The sequence below is a fragment of the Lissotriton helveticus genome, chromosome 1_1, assembly GCF_964261635.1.
Source record: "Lissotriton helveticus chromosome 1_1, aLisHel1.1, whole genome shotgun sequence".
Lineage (NCBI taxonomy): Eukaryota > Metazoa > Chordata > Amphibia > Caudata > Salamandridae > Lissotriton > Lissotriton helveticus.
The window spans coordinates 1,910,250,345-1,910,273,015 of record NC_136057.1 but is presented as its reverse complement, the minus strand read 5'-3'; the positions used below and the strand labels follow the sequence as shown (position 1 = coordinate 1,910,273,015).

The window sequence follows — 22,671 nt, the reverse complement described above, 5'->3', positions numbered from 1 at the left end:
GAGCAATTGTATCAAAACATCACTCCATGACCATATCCTTTGATATCAGATTAGGGCCATAGTATTGATTTGCCCATAAATTTGCAGATAGGATACTGCACTGCAGTCTGGATCTGAAACACTTTTCAGGGCAGAGTGCTGGTCTGTATCACCCGTTCACTAAAATCAATGTTTCTGAAAAGCCTTAGTGTTGATACCAGTGAGCAAATTTGAAAAAAACCTTCTGCAGCAAAGTATGGGGAAGGGCTTCATATCAATCTGTGAGTTAAAACCTTAGGCCACATCCATATTTCTCAATTTGTGTGTGAAAATCATGCACAGTCACATCTTGAAAAAAATTGTTTATCCCTAGTAAACGGTGTGGGAAATACACCTAGGACCTGGAAGTTAAAGTCCATCTGTGGTCTGCAGGACCCATGGTGCCAGCCCCAGGGTTGGCCTGTAAACCATGGCTGTTGGCCTACAGTGTACAGCCTAAAACCTGCTATCAAACTTTTCATAATAAACCTTTTTGACAGGTGGGAAAACCTTCTTTTAAATATTAATAAGTCTTCCCAAAGTTAAACCTTGTCACCCACAAGTCAGGGTGCCCTATATTTAAGAGTGAAACATGACCAAAATTAAAGTTGCCAAGTACTTCGAGTGACTAGACCCCAAAATCTATTTTCACTGGTAAGCAGCAGCAGGATGTTAGAAAATGTCAAAGTAAGGATTATAAACCCTAATCTGTAAATGTTAACAGGAAACAGTTAAAATAGTAATTCTTAGACTATTTTCCATATTTATTAAAAGATCAATTCATTGGTGTAATTAATTTTTTTATAAATATTTAGGAAACATAACTTTTGGAAATGTACCTTTTCACTGCCTGTACCGCCTGGAGATTAATTTTCATTAGCCTGCCAGCAGGTGCGTAATCTTAATGAGGTGTGAAACTACACCCATGGCAGAACAATATCTTAAGCCTAGTGACATTGTGGAGTGGGTTGTGGCATTTGATCCTCATAAGCCCAGGAAGTATAGTTAGAGTTGCCCTTATTCACATGAAATGGACATAGGTGAGGCTTGACCAATAATTGATTAGTGTACGGAGATAGCTGAAAAAGTGAAAACCTTGGACTTCAAGGCCGACACTAGCCTGGCTGATTTGGAACTTAGCGGAAGGGAAGCAAAATTAGTTTGGTGAGGACACACAGGAAGGGACTGTTCATTTCCCCAAATCACCCAAAGTTGGGCAACAAGAACTCTTCACAAGGGAGGTAAGGTTTCCCCACCTTGGATTTTAGGAGTGAGGGGCACAGTAAGAATTGTTTCAGTGGGGCATACAGGACCTGATGAAAAAGTGGCTAGTTACCCCAGGGAATTTTTAGCCCATTGGTTAGAGAAGAGACAGGAGCCACCCCCACCCAAAGCAGTCTCCTTCAAGTTGTGGCAAGAATGGCTTTCCTTCCTGAGAGGTGCTGATAATATCTCCAAACAATTTTCACCATGGCGATCTCCACACAGGAAAATATGGGATTCTCTTGATGCCTTCTGCTTTAAATATGAACCACTGTGAATACCAGTGACTCTTCCATCTAGCTATCCATAAGAAATGCGTTACTTACCTGTAACTGCAGTTATCCAGTATTGGTGTCTTTCATAGATTCACATGCCTGAATCATTCCCCGTCGTCGAGACGGGAGTCTCCGGTACATAGAAAAGTAATGTCTTATAGACATACATAGAGAATAGTAGGCCTAAAGGCCTCACCTTAGTAACATATCCATGTCCTTTTGTAAAAAGGACCAAACTCTAGAGAAGAGCCAATCAACTATCACCTCCCTCTAGAACCTTCCTGGCAGGAGCCTCAGTTCCTCAGATTTTCGTACGCACTAAGCTAAGTAGGCGTGACACAGAGAGTTAGGTGAGTCCTTCCAGGGGAGGCGGGAGGGTTGCATGTGAATCTATGAAAGACACCAATACTGGATAACTGCAGTTACAGGTAAGTAACGCATTTCTTATCCAGTATTATGGGTGTCTTTCATAGATTCACATGCCTGAATCAGAGTAGCAAGCAATGCAGAGTGCACATTTCTGATGGAACAGCATATACAAGTTCTTAGATAAGACACATCATGCGAGCATGAACCATCATTAGATCTCCACAATAAGTATTACTAAAGAAATGTGCACACCAGAGTAGGATGGAGGGACGGAGGAAGGCTCACCTTACTGAAAAGATGGCGTAACACTGGTTGTCTCACCGCTGCATCATTCATCAGCTCCATATCCAGGCAGTAGTGCCTAATGACGGTATGCGGCGACTTCCATGTTTCCGCCCTGCAAATGTCAATGACTGGAACCCCTGCAAAGAGAGCTAAAGAAGTGGACATGGCTCTCGTGGAGTGCGCTCTCACTTTGGAATGCAATGGCTGTCCAGCTTGGTCATGACAGAAAGCAATGGCTGCAGAAATCCATCTGGAGATGCTCTGCTTGGCAAGCGGTAGACATTTTCTAGGTCTGCTGTAAGCTATAAATAGCTGGTTAGATTTCCTGAATGTTTTCGTTTTGTCAGTGTAAACTTCAAGCATCGCTTGAGATCCAAAGAAAGCAGCGATCTCTCAGCTGCCGTGCTTGGGTTCGGAAAGAAGGAACGCAGAACCACGGGTTTATTTAGGTGGAAGTCCAACGGGACTTTTGAGATAAACCTAGGATTGGTTCTCAGGATTACTCTGTCGTTATTAAACTGTAGAAAAAGATCCTGGATTGAAAACGCCTGTAGCTCACTGACCCCCCTTGCAGATGTGCGCGTCAGGAGGAGTGCTGATTTCCACGAGGCATACTTTAGGTCAGCTCTGTGTACTGGTTTGAACGGATGTTTCATGAGCTGGTTAAGAACCACATTGAGATGCCAGGCAGGTGGCAACATCCTTACTGGCGGGAAAGATCTGTATAATCGTTTTAGAAATTGCTTAATCAACCCGCTTGAACAGAGCGATGGAATCGTTGAAGTTCTTTATAACGAGATATTGCTGCTAAGTGTACTTTAATGGAGGAGTGGGCTAGGCCCGACTGTGCCAGATGTAATAGATAAGGTAATATTTGCTCCGGTGATGTGGAGAAAGGCCGAATCCCGTGATCTGCACACCAAACACAAAAGCGCTTCCATTTCAGGGAATACGTCTTGGTCGTGCTATCCGCCCTTGCTCTGGCAAGAATGTCTACAGTCTTGTGGAATATTCAGATTGTGGAACTCTCTGAACTCAGGAGCCAGGCGACTAACCTGAGAGATTTCAGATCCAGATGTTGAACTTTATTTTTGTTCATTGTAAGCAGAGATAGATACTGCCGCAGGTGGACCGGCGGCTCCAGGGATAGACGGTGGAGCTCTGTGAACCAATGTTGCCTCGGCCAAGTTGGGGCTATTAAAATTAGAGTACAAGGCTCCACCTAAATTTTCCTGAGGACTCTGGGAAGCATTGGGAATGGCGGAAAGGCGTACGCAACGACGTTGCGCCATGCGATGGAAGATGCATTCCCTAGAGACCCTGACTGGGGATGCCAACTTGCGAAGTGTGGGCATTTGGTGTTCATTGTCGTCGCAAATAGATCGATTTGCGACGTGCCCCATCTGGAGAAGATCTGCTCGATAATTTGTTGATCTAGCTCCCACTCGTGTGACGATGTTTTCTGCCTGCTCAACAAGTCGGAGAGCACATTGTCCGTGCCTGGGACATATTCCACTCTTAGGGTTATATTGTGGAGTATGAGCCAATTCCAGATTATTTTTTGCAACGCGCGATAGTGTGTCAGCGAGCGTGTCCCTCCCTCTTTGTTGAGGTAGTGCTTAGTCGTGGTGTTGTCTGTCCGGATGAGCACCAGGGAATGTTTTATTCTTGGCAGGAAAGCTTGAAGGGCCAGGAAGACTGCCCGCAGTTCGAGCAGATTGATATGTAGTTTCTTCTCCATAGGAGACCACTACCCGCTTATCTGTAGCTCTTGCAGAAAAGCTCCCCAGCCTTCCAAGGAGGCGCCTGTTGTGACAACATGAGGAGCAGCCGGAAGCAGGAATGACAAGCCTTGAGACAGGTTTTGAGATGACATCCACCATTGCAGGGCTCCGACCATCTGAGGATTCACTTTTATGTGGTCGTCGAATGACCCTGTGCATTGGACCCACTGCTTCAAGAGCGCCTCCTGTAGATTCCTCATTCGTAGTCGACAGTGAGGAATCAGGAGGATACACGCTGACATCCCCAGGAGGGATTTGAAGTGACGGACTGTCAAGACTTTCTTCGAGGCCACTATAGCAGCTAGTGCAAGGGGTTTGTACATCCTCTCTCTGGATGGGAAAGCTTTTGCTGACCGTGTGTCCAGGGTTGCACCTAGGAAACTGATGCACTGAGAAGGTTGTAGGACCGATTATTCCTGATTGAGGGTGAGACCCTAGCAATCGAAAAGCTTTAAACAGGCGTTGGAAGACAAGGACGCGTCTTCTAAGGATGGAGTCCTGACCAGCCAGTCATCCAGATACGGAAAGACTTGGTGATGGCACTGTCTGAGATATGCCGCCACCGGGGTACGACATTTCGTGGATATGCGCGGTGAGAACTTGAGCCCGAAGGGCAGAACGCGAAACTGCAAGTGTCTGCCCGCTACTGCAAATCGCAAGTACCTTTTTGTGATTCCTGTGAATTGGGATATGGAAGTAAGCGTCCTGTATGTCTAGGGACGCCCTAAAATCCTGCTGTTACAGTAGTTGCAAGACCTCCTGGATCGTTACCATGCGAAACGACTACTTCTTAGGAATTTGTTGAGGGCCCTAAGGTCCAAGATTGGTCTCCACTTCTTGTCTTTTTTCTGGATCAAAAGAAGCAAGAATAAAGACCTTTTCCCTCCTGAGATGGAGGTACTCTCTCTATTGCCTCATAGAAGCAGCCATAGATTTTTGTTATTTCCGCTGTCCTGTACCTTGAAAGGACGACCTCCCAAAAGAGGATTGCTTGTTTTGCTGCTGTTGGCGCTGTTGGTATTGCGCTCTACTCTGGCCCGAAGGGCAGGAAGACCTGTATTAATAATTTCCTCTGTAGGAAGACTGTCCTCTTCCTCTATTTCTACAACAGGACTGGTTCTTATACTGAAGGGTGCCCAAAGGTCTCGCAGTGTCTGCTTCATCAATTTTCCGTGCCAAATAGTAACTGGCTAACATATGGCATGCCCAAAATCTTTGTTTGCACCTCAGGACGGAAAGAGGTTGCCTTTAGCCATCCTTGGAGCCGCAAGACTGCTGCTCCAGCAAACTGGCGGAACCCTGTCATAGCGATATCCATCGCGCAGTCTATAGTTTCTGACGTCGATGCTTCATCATCTAGCAGAATCCTCTTTACTTCCTCTTTGGATGAATCTGGCAATTCCGACAGCTATGGGGCTATGTGTGCCCACAATTGCCTATTATAGCGCCCCAAGAGCGCTAGGGCATTCGCGGCCTTTACCGTCATTACAGATATTGAGGAAAACCTGTTCCCAATGTTGTCCACTCTTCTTACCTCCTTACCAGGAGGAAGCGACAAAGGGGGCGAAGGATTCCTGGAGGTCTTCTAGGCCGCCTGTGTCACCATGGAGTCCGGCTTAGGATGCCCTGTTAAACACGCGGGTGCTGTATCTGGCGCCCTATACTTCTTATCCAACTGAGGGATCACTGGTGATACAGAGGAGGGGTTCTTCATGACCTTTACCCCTTCTGACTATAGGTAATCGATAATCGGTATTGACCTTACTGCCTTCTTGAGAGGTTCTGTGAAGTCATACAAGAAGCAGACTGGTTCTTGAGAGACCATTGAGATCTTAAAACGTTGAGCAGCCCTCTGTACCACATTATAAGAGATTCCAAAATTGTCGGAATTTCCCTCGTCGATGGGTCCGTCGACGAGATCGGAGTCATAGACTATGCCGTCGTAGACGAGCAGTCATAGACGAGGCCGTCGTAGGCGACATCATAGACGATCTGTCGTAGACGAGGCCGTCGATGAGGAGCCATCGTAGAGGAGCAATCGTAGATGAGGCCATGGTAGACGAGGCCATGGTTGGTAGACTAGGCCATCATCGACGCCGTAGACAGGCCGTCGTAGACGAGCAGTCATAGACGAGGCCGTCGATGACGATGCCGTCGTAGATGAGCCATCGAAGACGAGCCCTCGTAGATGAGGCATCGTAGACGAGGCCATCGTCGACGCCATAGACAGGCCGTCGTAGACGAGCAGTCATAGACGAGGCCTTCATCGACGACGCAGTCGTAGACGAGCCATCGTAGACAAGCCATCGTAGACGAGGCCATCATAGACTAGGCCATCGTCGACGCCGTAAACAGGCCGTCATAGACGAGGCCGTCGTCGTCGACGAGCAGTCGTAGACGAGCCATTGTAGATGAGCCATTGTAGATGAGCTATCGTAGACGAGGCCATCGTAGATGAGGCCGTCGTCAACGCTGTAAACAGGCCATCGTAGACGAGCCGTCGTAGATGAGGCCGCCGTCGATGCTGTAAACAGGCCATCGTCGACGAGCTGTCGTAGACGAGCCGTCGTAGACGAGCCGTCGTAGACGAGGCCATCGTAGATGAGGCCATCGTAGATGAGGCCATCGTAGACGAGGCCATCGTAGACGAGGCCATCGTAGACGAAGAGGCTGTAATAGGCAATGATGATGGTTTCTTTGTAGACGATCCCGTTGATGATGTTGGCTTCTTAGTCTTTACCTCAGGAGGAATAGAAGACGCCTTCCTGAAGGGTCCTATGACCAGAGGAGGTGATTTTGACGGCTCAGAAGTCGCCTTTTTTACATGATTTTTCTCCAAAAGCAAGTCCTTTATTCTCCTTATCCACAGAGTGAGGAGATTTTTAAGAACTGCGCCCAGAAGACCCATGAGTGGTCTTTTTGAGGGCCTTCTCAGGATGTTCCCCTGAGGAATGAGTCTGAGGAGATTCTCTTCTCTTTTGAGGTCTCCTAGACGTTGAGGATAACGCCTCATCACGGTCACTGGAGAAAATAAAAAAAACCTCCTTTCTGGTCTTAGTGTTTGACACCATATTAAAAATCACCCTTCACAACCTCTCAAAAACTTACTTGAGAAAGTGCGACATACCTTGTAGTCTTTGGCCTGTACCAGACCTTTAAAGAATGTATTTGAAGATAATCCATGGTAGAAAAGAATCCTTGACAACAAAGTCATTTAATGAAGTGAAAAAACACAGAATCTGAGCAGAGCTCAGAGGAGACTCCCTTAGCACAACGTGCGGTAGAAAATCTGAGGAACTGAGGCTCCTGCCAGGAAGGTTCTAGAGGGAGGTGATAGCTGATTGGCTCTTCTCTAGAGTTTGGTCCTTTTTACAAAAGGACATGGATATGGATATGTTACTAAGGTGAGGCCTTTAGGCCTACTATTCTCTATGTATGTCTATAAGACATTACTTTTCTATGTACCGGAGACTCCCGTCTCGACGACGGGGAATGATTCAGGCATGTGAATCTATGAAAGACACCCATAATACTGGATAATTGTGCATTGCATACGAAATAAAGACACCTGGGAAATATAATTTAACAGCCTCACTAATGATTGCAAGTCTAAAACCACTTGATTAATGCTGACAATTTTCCCTTAATGCATACACCTATGATCATGTTTTTCTCCCTTTGTTCCATCATTGGAATCTATACCAAAATGGACATGCTACATACTCCCTTTGATTAGCCCCTCAAACTATGGTCTAAGAACAAAATTAACGATGTGTTTTGATTAAACAAAGTTGAAGTTGCCGCCTAGGTTTCCGTATATAAAGAATGATTGTCTGCTTCATTCAATATTTCACGTGTCAATGTTATGATGTCAACCTGTAATTACGCGTTGTATGCTATGAAGTCAACATGTCTTAATGTCATGTAATCTTCCTCGCTACCTATGTTAAGGGTAGAAAACTATCAAATATTACAAGTATACCAAATCTAATGGAATGTAATTTGTAATCTATCTTTTTCTGTATAATCTATGTTTTTCCTTATAAGCATATCAGCATAATGGAACACCCCTTTTTCATATCTTGAGCTTATAATTTATTTTTGCTTTCTTATCCTATTCACTGTTTTAGTAATATCAATAACGATTATTTGAAATAAAACAAGCATTTACAATGCAACGGTTTCGCCTTTGGAGAAGTTAGAGCTATTGGCATTGTAAATGACAAAATTTGTATTTATGTGTTGGTTTTGAAAACAGATAAATAAATGGCATTGTCATTTACATTGCCAATAGCTTAATCTCTCGCAAATGTGAGAACTATTGTACCCTACGGACGAGCTCAGCAGACAGCAATTACTACCACACACACACACACCCAGAGCCAGCCACACACACCCAGAGCCAGCCACACACACCCAGAGCCCCCCCACACACACAACCAGAGCAGTCACATACACACACCCACTGGAGCAGTCACACACACACACACACACACACTGGAGCAGACACACACACACACACACACACACACACACACACACACACACACTGGAGCAATCACACACACACACACACACACACACACACACACACACTGGAGCAGTCACATACACACACACTCACACTCTGGAGCAGTCACATACACACACACCCTGGAGCAGTCACACACACACCCAGGAGCGGTCACACACACATAGCTTGCTTAAAATAATGATATATATGTATACTGTTTTGTAAAGTGTAGTACTAAATCTGTGAACACTTTTTTAAAAATCTGATTAGTATTAAATGTTGGTTGCTAGGGACTGGAAGTATTCCACAAGCAATTACCAACAGTGATTCACACAGAGAAAACAAAGACTCTGCTGATTCATCGGGACGCCATTGAAGAACTCAGTCAGCAGAAGCGATCATTCACTCAGAGCCAAGACGATGAGCCCACCACGGTGAGGGAACTGGGATTCATCGGACACACAGACTCAGTACAGAATATCTGCTTTTTCAGAACGGATATTTTACGGAACATAAAACTACTCAAACGATTCCAGTTCTACATCAATTCGTTTAGGAAAAAACATGTTGTGCCTGCAGCCACTGTATAGTTGCTTCGCAAGCTGGACATCACAGATGTCAAGTTAGTATTTGCCACCGAGTTAGCTATCGGTTTGTCATGGTGGGTTTTAAACAAGAAATGTGCAACTGACGCAGCATCTCAGCGGCACGTGCATTAATCAATTGATGGTAACTCAGCAGCTTAGACAACACCAAAAAATCCAGTAGGAACTTTACTGGGTAGAGCGCTTATATCTTGCGCACGTAATAGATCGGTCCTTAAAAAACAGACATACTGAACTAGCTTAAGAACTGTGCTTTTTTGTGGCCATTTATATCATTCTCAAATGTAATCAAGGCAACGTGAGTTATGGCGTGAAAACCCACCCTGACCTACAAAATGCATTACCATCTTCCACTGCGTCAGAGATATAATGTAGGCATGAACTATTATTTATAATTAGTTTCAATGTAATTCCTTACATCTGAACACATCACAAAAAGAATCCATGTGGGCTGTCGTCTGTGTGCTCGTAGTGTTCTCTGTGTGAGCAGAAGCCCTGGTTTGATATGCTCTCCGTGTGTGCCTGAAGTGACGCTCGTCTCTCCATGCCCTATTACAAAGGCCCTGACGCACGGGCCTCGGGGGCAAAGCCTGTTAAAGAGCAGGCAGGGAGGACGTTCTGCTCAGTCACGGTCTCCTTCCTAAAAGAAACACATGTCTAAAGCCTTTATTAGATCAGGAACTGAGGAAATGGTTTGTGCTTATATTAGATCATGAAACAAACGTGATAACGCATGTGAAGGAGGAAAAGCTGAAGATGACCATACGCCCGACTCTACAAACGAAAACAAAGAACACGAGAACACTGAAATCTGCACTTGGACTTATTTGAAGCCCTCTGCGCTTTAAAAATAAAACTTCGAAAATAAGCATCACGGCACACGGACATCGAGAGGCACACTGACAGCGGGAGGGGGGCGGGCAGGCACACGGACAGCGGGAGGGGGGCGGGAACGGGGACAAGAAACATGTCTAAAGCCTTTATTAGATCAGGAACTGAGGAAATGGTTTGTGCTTATATTAGATCAGGAAACAAAAGTGATAACGCATGTCAAGGAGGAAAAGCTGAAGATGACCATACGGCCCGACTCTACAAACGAAAACAAAGATAAGCACACGCACAAGATCATTCAAACATTTCGCCATTATCAGGTCAACAGCACCTCAGCGAGTAACATGCATACGCAGATGTCACACAACTATAAAAAGCGTTCAGCACTCAGTGGGACATCTGCAACTCGGAGAAAGGATCGGGTCGTTTCCAGAACCAACAGGTTTTGTGTGAACGTTGCCACGAGAACACTGAAATCTGCACTTTGACTTATTTGAAGCCCTCTGCGCTTTTAAAAATAAAACTTCGAAAATAAGCATCACGGCACACGGACAGCGGGAGGCACACGGACAGCGGGAGGGGGGCGGGAACGGGGACACAAACAGAGGGAGGGGGGAGCAGGAACGGGAAGACGGACAGCGGGAGGGGGTGCGGGAACACACGGAAAGCACTCACCTGGACCTGGTCTTCCTCCGGCGGCGGTCGGCCGCGGAATGACGAAAAGAAACCTCGACGAACACAAAAATAAAACCCGCCCACCGCCGCACTGACGTTGTCAAAGGGGCAGGATGAGTAAAAATGGCCGGAATGCCCCCGAATCTGCTCCGCAATTGACAGACAGATCTCTGATCCAATGGCTAGCCTCCATTTATGGAGCTAGCCAATGGAACAGAGGGGCGGATTCCCAGCCACACAGTGTAGGACATAAGATTTCGCCTGCGCGAATCGCTGCTTGCGCAGCTTTTCGCCAGGTCGAAACCTAAAAAGGAGTCACCTCCACCCACTCGCTAGTGGTATACAAAGGCACCCTCCTCAGAACACTTTCTGGATTAGTGGAAGATCGGAAGAGAACTGGACTTGCTCTCTGTGACCTGAAAGGAGTCCTGAAGGACTAGACCTGCTGCCTCTTGTACCCAGGCCAAAAATGTGGACTCCAAGTGTGAGTTGGCTGACCTACTTTACAACTACAGCGATACAATAAGCTGCAAGAGCCCTTTTTTCTCAAGTAACCTGTTGACTGGCACCAACTGGACTGAACCTTGCTTGTAGCTTCTGCTTGAGTCCAGACCCTGTGGTGTTGGGCTTCAGGTCATGGGAGCTTCAGAAGGGACCCAGAGAAGCTGTTCCAGCAAAGCCCTAAAAAGTTAGAACTTAAACATTTTTTGTTTTTCAAGAGCCGCCAGCAGTGCTTTACGGTGAAGGTGTCCATTTTTGATCCAGCTTTGTAGGATACAACTTCAGGCTTGCCCCGCTGCAGGGTTTTGAGCTCCATAAAAAAGACTAAATCAGAAGATAAAATCATAGACTGGTTGGTCGGTTGGTGTATCCGACCAATGCTCTACCGACGTTAGCTTGAAATCACACCTAGGTCTTGGTCTTATGCTTCTATAGAATATAATTAGCGTTTAGTGGTATTTGGCCCTATTTTCACTTAAAATTCATATAGCTGGTTCCCCTTATTGTATTTCTGTAATTGTGGTTTCATTTTGTGTATCAAACGTTATTCTATTCTAATCTGGTTTGGGATTTTTTTATTGTTCTGCATAAATACTTGCTGTACGTCAAGGCAGTGTGCTCTGTGCCATAGCTAACAGGGAGTTGTGCTCAGGTTAATTTACTTGTCTGGGGGTTCACCCTCAGAAATTAGCATTATTAATCCTTGATGTAGACAAGTGCCCAGACCAAATCACAACGAACTTTCTTTCAATCAATTACAAAGCTTAGTCACTATGCAATGAAACAAAGTAAACAGGTACATAATGAGTATTAACATTGTAAACCCCTTTCAATATCAATTTCTAAAGCTAAGAAACAGATTAGCAGTATTCAATGTGCATTTTCTAACCTTTATTTAAAACACCACAATTAGGGTTTCTAATCCTCTCAACTCATGCATCTCGTTCGAGACCCTCAATGCTTGTAACAGAAGAGGACTATTAGCATGGTATGCAAAGGCATAATCCAATAGAAAGAGGTGCTAAAATCAGCTTTACAATATTAAAAACCCACGATCGATAAAACTGCCTCGAAATAATTTATATGCAGTACACACTCAAAAACTCAAAAACAAAATGCATAGTAGTTTCCAAAATACGGCTATCACAAACAAGGACAAGAGAGACACATTCCTCACCTTTTGCCCCACTGCTCAAGAGAACTCCTCTTATACCAACTATAGATTCACTGGGCATGCAAGTGATCATGTTTATACAATCAGTTATCTCATACAGTTTATCTGTGGTTACAAAGCACTGTGGGTGATCTTGTATTTTAAATTAAAGTGCATATGCACTGTAATGAATTTCCTGCTGCTGATAATGGCTAGTTCTAGAATCAGTCCTATTATGGAACATCCAAGAATTGGACTGCTATCATAGGTTGATCAAACATGATCAGGAAAGCATCTCACAAGTGGGGGACCATGGCATAAAATGCTCTGCCACTTGAGTGCGCCTTGCAAACTCTAGGGGCTCAACATTGCAGGGCAATTGCTGCAAGGTATTGGGTAAGTTCTTGGTGAAGATCTACTACAGGAAAGGATCTGAAGTGTAATAACAAGGCATTGCCAAAGACTGGCTACATCACTCTAAGCCAGTAGGTTGAGACCACCTTAATGCAGGAGGAACATTAGATGGTGTGCTGACAAGTTTTGAGTCTCTGAAAGCAGAGCAGAACATGTGTATGTAGGCCAAGCTAGAATTTCTTTGAGGAATCAAGGTGCAACAACAAAAGAAGAAATGAAAAGGCTGAACCTTTGTGCACTTCGCAAGTCAGCAGCATATAACTTGATCCATACATAAGATGCAACACCAGAGGATCAAATTGAAAGAATCAGCACCCTTGCAGAGCCATGTTTCTGATGTCAACTCCTGTGAAACAGTTGATTAAGTTAGTATGACTACCTATAGCATCGTTGAAGGTACAAGAAAGATCACAGGGAATGTATGCCTAGTCTAGTTCGCGTCTGAGGTTGTCTAAAACTGAAACCATGGCCAAGTCGATCACTATTTGGCTTAGAGACTGCTTGAAAAGGGTTAAGATCATTACCTTTTCTGGATAACAGGAAGATGCAGGGTTTTTACCCACCCTGTCCAATCCCTGGCCAGTGCATGATGCTTTGTAATAAACAAAAGACAGCCAGCAGTAATCTACTGTCTGACGTGTGTACTGTGGTGGCACCTCTAAGTTTTATTAATAAAACCCTCACACACCAACCTGGTTGGTGCCATGCTTCATCATTGGGTCCCAGCCAGGCAGCCGAATGCTACCTGGCTGTGCTGCGACACCTGGTTACAGTGGAGCGGGTTGTTTTGAGGTGATGTGATGTGCGGTTATGTGCGTGAATTTACTATTAAAAATACCTCCAGTGAACTACCATTTACTTTTATTCTTGGAGCCCTGGGGTATGATTAAAATCAATAGAGAGTGGACAATATACTCCAGTTACTATGTGTAGCTGTATGTAATGTCAGATGGTCGACATGTTTCAGCCCTAGGAAAAAATGGGGCGGGCTTTCTTCAGGACCTCTCCAGTAAGGTGGGTATAAGTGCAAAATTAGTGAGTGGTAAAAAATTACCACGTGTATAGCATATTCACACTCGCGCTAAGGAGTCTATCTCATGCATAGAGGGCTGCCCATTTAGTGTCCTCCTGAAAATGTATAATACCTGTAAGGGAAAATACAAAATAAAAACGATTGCATCCAGTGTATACCAATAGCGTCTTTTATCGCCAGTGCTGGCTAGTGATATCCAGTGACCATTCACATTCATGCCGTGGATATCGACCGTACTGGTGGTAAATAGTTGGTGCTACGTACTTGTCAATAGGTCAGACTATATGGTGTCTTTTGAGACAAGACATTCCATGCACATGGACAGACAACATAAGCATGCATGATTAAAGGTTCGTGCTTGGGTCTAATTGTATCCAGGTTAGCGTGGAAAACAATGTGTGCCTTTACTAATATGTAATGACACTCATGTCAGTCCTTAAATGTAGGACTGTGTAAGTAAATGGTATATATAAAGTTTAGAAGAACCACATGATTATCTTTGCATGCTGTCACAGTGCATGCATCTAGTAAAAATTAAATTAACACTCGTATTTACATTTGTCCAGTGTTAGGTTCTCTAATCTTGTCCCGGGGTTGGGGGAGTAGGCGAAGGTATATGGTGCCTCCTAATTTCAATATCTACAAAAGGGAAAGTGGGAGCACAAACGAGAAGCAAGTCCATGGAACAACGAGCGGGACCGAGCAACAACAAAACTTAGTGACCAACTACTCACAACATACCAATCGATCAAACAGAAATGAATCTTCTAAACAAAGGATTGGGGTTTGTCCCCACACCACGTCTCGATAAGTTTCGCCTCCATTGTGAGATGTCTGATTTCTTTAGAAAGCTAAAACTAAGAGCCTTCTTCTCCAAGCAAGAGCTGACCAATGATACTCAACAACAAAAAGGTGACACTGACTTCAAACCCAAATCAACCTTCATGCCACCACCATCGAGCATACCGGTGGAAATCTTAACCTTTGAACAAGCAGTATTCAAAGACATTGAATCACTCCCCGAAAACAACATCTTCAATAACATGACGAAAAAAGAGAAAGAAAGCCTCACTACCCTGAAGGAAAACAGTGCTGTAGTGATAAAACCTGCAGACAAAGGTGGTGGGATAGTCCTACAAGATAAGGAAGCATACAGAAATGAATGTCTTCGTCTATTAGCCGATAGACGCAATTACAAACATATTCAAGAGGACCCCACATCCAAACTCAAGGAAATCATACAGGAACTGGTCTCAGAAGCAGAAAACCAAGGACACATCAGGAAGAAGGAAGCACAGTACCTACTAAATTCACAAGGAAAAGTACCATACTTCTATACAATTCCTAAAGTGCATAAGAATCTGATTCCACCAACTGGTCATCCAATAGTTTCTGGCATAGGCTCAGTACTGGAGCCCCTATCAAATTTTTGTGACTTCTATTTAAACCCCCTGGTACAAAGCACGACCACCTACTTGAGGGACACTAAGGATCTCCTAGGACAGATCAAAGATCTAACATTCAATCCCAACACAAGCTTCCTAGTCAGTCTTGACATAGAGAGACTTTATACGAGACTCCCCCAAAACGACACACTGGAAGTATTGAAAGAGGCACTAGACAAAAAAAATGGAACTACCAAACGCCGAAAACCTTGATACCCAAGTTTGCTGAACTAACTCTTAAACAAAATTACTTTGAGTTCGAAGGTCAACAATACCAACAAACGTTTGGTACATCAATGGGGAGCATTTTTGCCCCTAGCGTGGCTGGCCTTTACATCTCTAATTTCGAACAAAGATTCCTGCTGGCCAATCCACGAATTACAGAGAACATGAACTTCTATAAACGATACATTGACGACGTGTTCCTAATCTGGGAGGGGACCAGTGAATCCCTGCAAGCTTTCCTTGAATGGATTAATGTCTGTGACCCCAATTTAAAATTCACCAGTACCGTCAGCAAGAATTCTATGACATTCCTTGATTTAGATATTGCACATGAGAACGACTGTTTAGTGTCAAAGACACACTTTAAGTCCACTGCAAGAAACTCTTTACTCCATTACACCAGTTTCCACCCCCGTCCACTGAGGGAGAATCTCCCTTACGGACAATATCTACGACTTCGCAGAAATTGCAGTAATTTACAGGACTACAAAAATCAAGCAAAGTTACTTACCACCAAATTAGATCATCGGGGTTACCCAAGTAAAATTACCAAGAAAGCAGAAAAAAGAGCACGTAACCAAAATCGTGCTGGGATTTTGGAACCAAAAACACCTGGGGAGAACACAGTCCCATTAACGTGCGTCACAACATATAATCCTGTGTCAAAACAAATATCAAGAATAATCCCAAAACACTGGTCAATACTCAACTCTGGAACCCTCAACTGGGAGAAACCATTATTCTCGTACCGCAGAGGCAAAAGCTTGAAAGACACGTTGGTCCACACGAGACCGCCACAACTCCACATCGAAGAAAATACCATAACCAGCACCTGGGGTCTACCTAAGATCACAGGACACTATCAGTGTGGAGATTGCAGTGTCTGTCAATTGACAACAACAACCAAAACACTCAACTTAGAAACTAACAAGGTTTGAGAAATACGCAAACATACCAACTGCAACTCCCAAAATGTCATTTATTTAATAACCTGCCCTTGCAATCTCAGGTACGTAGGAATGACAATCCGCAAAGTAAAGCCCAGGATTGTTGAACATAGAAGCAACATCCGCTGCAAGCGCGACATCTCACGCATGACAAGCCATTTTCTGTAAAAAAGCCATACTCCTAACGACATGCGCTGGGTGGTTATTGAACAACTACATCGTAACACCAACAACATCCAGCAGGCTCTGTTTGACAAAGAACAAAGATGGATATACCGTCTGTCCACACATACCGAAGGACTCAATGACAATATACCTTGGAACTCTCTGAACCAAAGATAACACCTATTGGCACTGCAAAAACCTAGATAAATTGTTATAAGCTAATTTTAACATCAGCTGGACTCTGTATGTGACACCCAACAATTGCAAAACATAATCAGGATGTACAGCTGCTGTCACATCTTATTTTTCTTTTGTTTCTTGCCTGGGGACTTCCTTCCTTCCCCCCCCTTTTTATTCCTATATGTCTTCCTATATGTTTTCCTTCTCCTCCCCCCCCCACCCCCTCCTTTTTTCCGATATGTCTACCTGTTTTTCTATATGTTTTTTTTTCTATATATCTTGCTTTCAGTCGCAAGACCTTAAATTCAGGCACAATCTGTAACAAACAGCGTGTTAATTTCATGGACATCTATGTATGCCCTCTTTCTAGACTTGGATCCATCACCATACTAATGAAGGGTACACCTAAATACGCACCCATCAGGCAGTCCGATTTAGCATGATCTCACATGAGAATTGAGGGGGCTCTTTCTACCATGGCCGCAATCACTTGCGCTTGGATCGGCCCACAGAGGCCCCCGGCAGCACTTAGCAACCTACATTCCGTCTATACATAAAACTACTCAGCGTCACACACCCCAGGTGTGATGACGCGTTAGCATTCAGTACGTAGCATGCCCCACAGGGTGAGCCATTCCACCACGTACTGAGCGCTACGTTTCAGCGGTCTAGTTGATCCTGGAACGTGCTGCGTCACACGCACTCCGCGTGATGACGCATTTGCAAACACGAAAGCAGGAACCTCTGACTCTTCCAAGATAAATCACCCGCCCGGGAGCCAGCAGTTGCCAGCCTTGCCCGGGGATGCCGAAATAGGTTACGAAGCGGGAACCTTTCTACTAACAAGTAAGATCCTTCCATGTCGGACAGTGGTATTTACCGCTGAACGTCCGCTGAGGACAGAATGCCGTTTTTAGTCTAATTTTCCTTCCGACTCGGCCATGACCCTTTTTCCCTTTCGTAGATATTGAAACTAGGAGGCACCATATATCTTCGCTTACTCCCCCAACCCCGGGACAAGATTAGAGAACCTAACACTGGACAAATGTAAATACAAGTGTTAATTTAATTTTTACTAGATGCATGCACTGTGACAGCATGCGAAGATAATCATGTGGTTCTTCAAAACTTTATATATACCATTTACTTACACAGTCCTATATTTAAGGACTGACATGAGTGTCATTACATATTAGTAAAGGCACACCTTGTTTTCCACGCTAACCTGGATACAATTAGACCCAAGCACGAACCTTTAATCATGCATGCTTATGTTGTCTGTCCATGTGCATGGAATGTCTTGTCTCATAAGACAAGACATTCTTGTCTCTATTCTCATAAGAGGTCCGGATGGACACGGTGGCAACATGAGAAACCTGGAAAATGGCATGAACACTCCGTTTGAGGAATATGCATAAATGAGAAAATATTATGGATAGATTGAGTGATAATGTTAATAAGATGGAAAAATTATGGTATACTTGTTGGATAAATTGCCAGAGGAGGCATGAGAATGCTGTGCGACGGATTGGCGCGAAAAAGCGCTTTATAATGGTGTTATGTTCACAAAAGTGTGTTTGGGCATTACACTTTAGTAGTCTGTACCCATAAAGATGGAAGTAGATTACATTTTGGATTATAATGCTGAGAGTGTGAAATACAGGAGTGCATCCCGTCTCCCATGACTGTTGTCTCAAAAGACACCATATAGTCTGACCTATTGACAAGTACATAGCACCAACTATTTACCACCAGTACGGTTGATATCCATGGCATGAATGTGAATGGTCACTGGATATCACTAGCCAGCACTGGCGATAAAAGACGCTATTGGTATACACTGGATGCAATCGTTTTTATTTTGTATTTTCCCTTACAGGTATTATACATTTTCAGGAGGACACTAAATGGGCAGCCCTCTATGCATGAGATAGACTCCTTAGGGCGAGTGTGAATATGCTATACACGTGGTAATTTTTTACCACTCCCTAATTTTGCACTTATACCCACCTTTTTGGAGAGGTCCTGAAGAAAGCCCGCCCCATTTTTTCCTAGGGCTGAAACATGTCGACCATCTGACATTACATACAGCTACACATAGTAACTGGAGTATATCATCCACTCTCTATTGATTTTAATCATACCCCAGGGCCCCGAGAATAAAAGTAAATGGTAGTTCACTGGAGGTATTTTTAATAGTAAATTCACGCACATAACCGCACATCACATCACCTCAAAACAACCCGCTCCACTGTAACCAGGTGTCGCAGCACAGCCAGCCAGCATTCGGCTGCCTGGCTGGGACCCAACGATGAAGCATGACACCAACCAGGTTGGTGTGTGAGGGTTTTATTAATAAAACTTAGAGGTGCCACCACAGTACAAACGTCAGACAGTAGATTGCTGCTGGCCGTCTTCTTTTGTTTATCAATATACAATTCGGGACATAGACGGCCGTCTTATAGTCCTAACTCTCCTCATTCTTTTTGAATTGCAGAGGATTGTGAAATTGGAGAGGTACCAGTATAAGATGCTATTCCATTTTAACTAGCTATCATTATCTTGCTTGAAAGGTTGGTCACATACATAATTGAGTTTTCTAATAGCGTAATCACAGAAAAGCATTCCTCAAATCAACAGTATTGGAAAAGTTAAGTGCCAAAGTATTCACAGCAGCCAGATTATTTTCAGTGTGTAATGTGGGGTTTCTCATACCGGCATTCTTCATCGCTTTTAATAAGAGGGTCAGACCCCACCGTTCCCACCAGGAACTTGGGACTCAGCAGTGGCAGGCGGACATGCTGTAGTACCTGTAATACAAAAATATGCATGTAGTAGAATCACATGTTATTTAACACGATGAAAACATTTCAGTAAGGAATCGATAGCATGAATCCTAAATGACAACGTGACATGTCACTAACTCATGCAGGTGCGTACATTCCGCAAGTAAAATATATTTCATTATGACTACATGGATACTTTTGTTAAAACCTATTATTTGTGTAGTTAGCAGTTCACGTAAATAGAACATTCTTTAGTAGAGGCAACTGTAACTGGGTTCTCTCTTGGGAACATAGCATTCTTGACAAAATGGCTCACCTGCGGGAGCTGTGGACGTCGCTCCTGAATGCTGTACTTAACCCAGGCCATCACAGCATTGAAAACCTGCTCCTCGCTGCGCACATTCAACTCGTCACTGGATATGATGTCAATGAGCTGATTGGCTGGGAGGAGCATGAACTCCTCGCTCTCCATCACCTGGGAAAGATGGACAAATCAGTACTCATGTCAACTTCCTCTGAACGCACAACCATGAAGAAAGGCAAACAACCACTTCCGTATTAGGAAAAATGAGCACCCACAAGCCTGTCTTTCGTGTAAAACATTTGTAAGGTAACTGCACCACAACCCAGTTACTGAAGCACTGCAGTGTTCCTGTGATTTACATTTTGTAAACTATCTCTGGCCATGTTTGTGACAACTTTGTGATAAACATGTAGTACTTGCCTGCCAAATACATATCGATAACAAAACATATGAAGTCTTACACCTGTAACACTTACTCGACTGTCTTGGTCTGTAGATGACGTGGCTTGTTTTTTGGCCTGTATATAATGTGGCTGGCTTGCGAGCTGTTTTGGGCAGAAATTGATTTTTTCTTTACAAAAAAATAATAATAATATTACTTAGGACGCCCCCCGTTTTTAATAGTTTAATATGCCTTTTCTTTATATAGCTGATCTGAGCAAAGTGTAGTGGGCTCATGTAAGATTTTCTGGGGATTTTGCTGCATCCAAAGGAGAAGGTGAGTCGATCCTCACTCTACTGAGCCCCAGTAGTCCTGCATATCAATCTTCCTGTCTCTTGTTCAACATAAATGGCCTGAACTTGGGTGCAGTGGTTTTCAGCGCTTTAATAGACACTGCGTCAAAAAGGGGTAGTCTTTTAACAAAGAGGCTTATTGGTAACAAAAAGATGTCATAATGATGTAAACGATACGTAAATAAAACTAGGCATTCATGTTCAAATGATTCCAAATAGTTGCCTTCAGACGCAGAAGCATGTAAGGCAGTAGATGAATGACTGGTGGGATCAACCAGAGGAGGACTCTTGAGCTGGGGTGGAGGAAAGGGGACAACACGAGAAATGACTGTCAGAAGCTAAGCCTGAAATCTCGAGAGGAGTTGGGGAATCGCGTTTTCTGAATAAAGTGCATGGATTAGCGTTCATGGCCAGAAGTAGTGATCACATAATGCTCAACTTGAACGAAAGACTGCCCTGGTAATCGGCAGCAGCTATGGCCTATAATACACTGGCAACTCTACCTTTAAGAGCACAAGATACCAGCATTGGCAAAGCTAATTGTTCTCACTTTGGAGACCTATTGGCTTTGTTAATGGTTTTTAGTTAGGCTGAACAGCACCAGGAAGGTGTGCAGCATGACAAAATAAAAATAAAATACCTTGACATGACCAGTCACATCATTTCGTTGCTGTGTGCACACACTTGCATGCCTACAAAATGACGCAGATGCTTTTTCGTTTTTAGTTGTTCTTTTTTTATTACTGATCCAAGTTGGATCAGCAAGTTAAAAGAAAAAAACGCATGGAAGTCTTTTGTGTTTTTTTGAAGTGCAGGTGGCGGGAGTTGGTGTGGCAACACAGTGTGCAGGTGGGGGGAGCAATGGGGGTAGGCAAGAGTAGCGCAACAAGTGACAACAAAGGAGGGCAAGGGTGGGGGGGAAGCAACACGGAAAGCGGTGGAGGGAAAGAGAAGTAGGGGGGAGAAGAGCACTGGCAAAAGTTCAACGGGGAGGACACAAGAGTGAGTGCAACAACATGGAGGCGGGGCAGGGAGAAGCACACAGGTAACAGATAACTACACAGACTGCAGAGAGATAGAGGTACATGACAGACGGGAGGAAAACACGAACACTCATGGAGTGCTGAACCAAAAAAGAAAAAAATAGAGCTTGAAAAGCAATTGGGGTGGGGGCATTAAATCCAATCAAAAGAGATGGTAAAGAGACTTGGCTTCATGAGAGGGACAAAGACAAAAATGACAAGCTGGGACACAAATAAGCTGAAAAATGAGAGTGACAGGAATGCCAACAAGTGGTAAGCAATGGGCAGGCTTCAAGCCCCTGTATTTTCACAGCAAACCAACAATAAGTCTTTTGCAACCAGAAAGCTGGGATGTCTGGCAGGCTCGACCAAAAACCGGGAAAAAATTAAATAAGTCTGTAACAAATGCAATACCTGCTGCTCCTTTGCAGCGGGTCATGTGAAAACTGATCGGGTTTCGACATTCAAGGTGCTTAGGAAAAGAGCAGCCAGGGAACACAGAACCATCTCAATTCTTTCGCGTTCACAAACAGGCAGAGAAACACACGCAGAACCGGAGCTTGGCCCGTCTCAGCATTTATCACACAACTGCAGCAAACTGTATCAATTTCTTGTCATAGACGGAATAACAGAGAGTTACCAGAAGCCAGAAGGTACACATGATTGGTGGAAATGTTGGAGCCCTTCTCGGCTGCCGTCCTCTGATGGAGTACCGCGGGCTAGTGGGATCCCCGTCTGTCCTTCTCCAAATAGACACGGAAGCGGAGAAGGACAGAGAGAGAAGGCAGGTGGTGACGGAGGAGAGCGCCAGGGCGGACAAGAGGAACGGAAAGAGATGGGGCACACGGAAGAGGATTAGCGGGAAAAAGAAAGGGGCAGAGTATTAAACACTGAAAGTAGCACGAGAAAGAGGAAGGAAGGGCAAAGAAAAAACAGGAGAAAGAGACTGGGTAGAGGAGAAGGAAGACAGAGCAGAAAGAGAGGAGAGAGGAATACACAGACGACAGAAAACTGGTCTGTGATTTTGTCGATTAAAGAAATATAATCCAGTGACAAGTCGGAAAGGTCTCCCTGAGGAGGGACTTTGGAAGCTGCACTAGATTGGTTGTAAACAGAGGAGGCATGTGTCTGGGGAACCCGACA

The 22,671-nt window shown here is 44.3% G+C and overlaps 1 protein-coding gene across 1 annotated transcript in view; it reads right to left on the bottom strand.

Annotated features, from left to right (window-relative positions):
- Positions 1-22,671, bottom strand: part of KLHL20 (kelch like family member 20) — a 243,629-nt gene that overhangs the window by 101,356 nt on the left and 119,602 nt on the right. Inside the window, exons 4-5 of the mRNA XM_078643044.1 lie at positions 19,784-19,942; positions 19,397-19,491 (exon numbers count right to left, since the gene is read on the bottom strand). Of these exons, the coding sequence (XP_078499170.1) occupies positions 19,397-19,491; positions 19,784-19,942 (254 nt within the window). The remainder of the gene's footprint in view (positions 1-19,396; positions 19,492-19,783; positions 19,943-22,671) is intronic.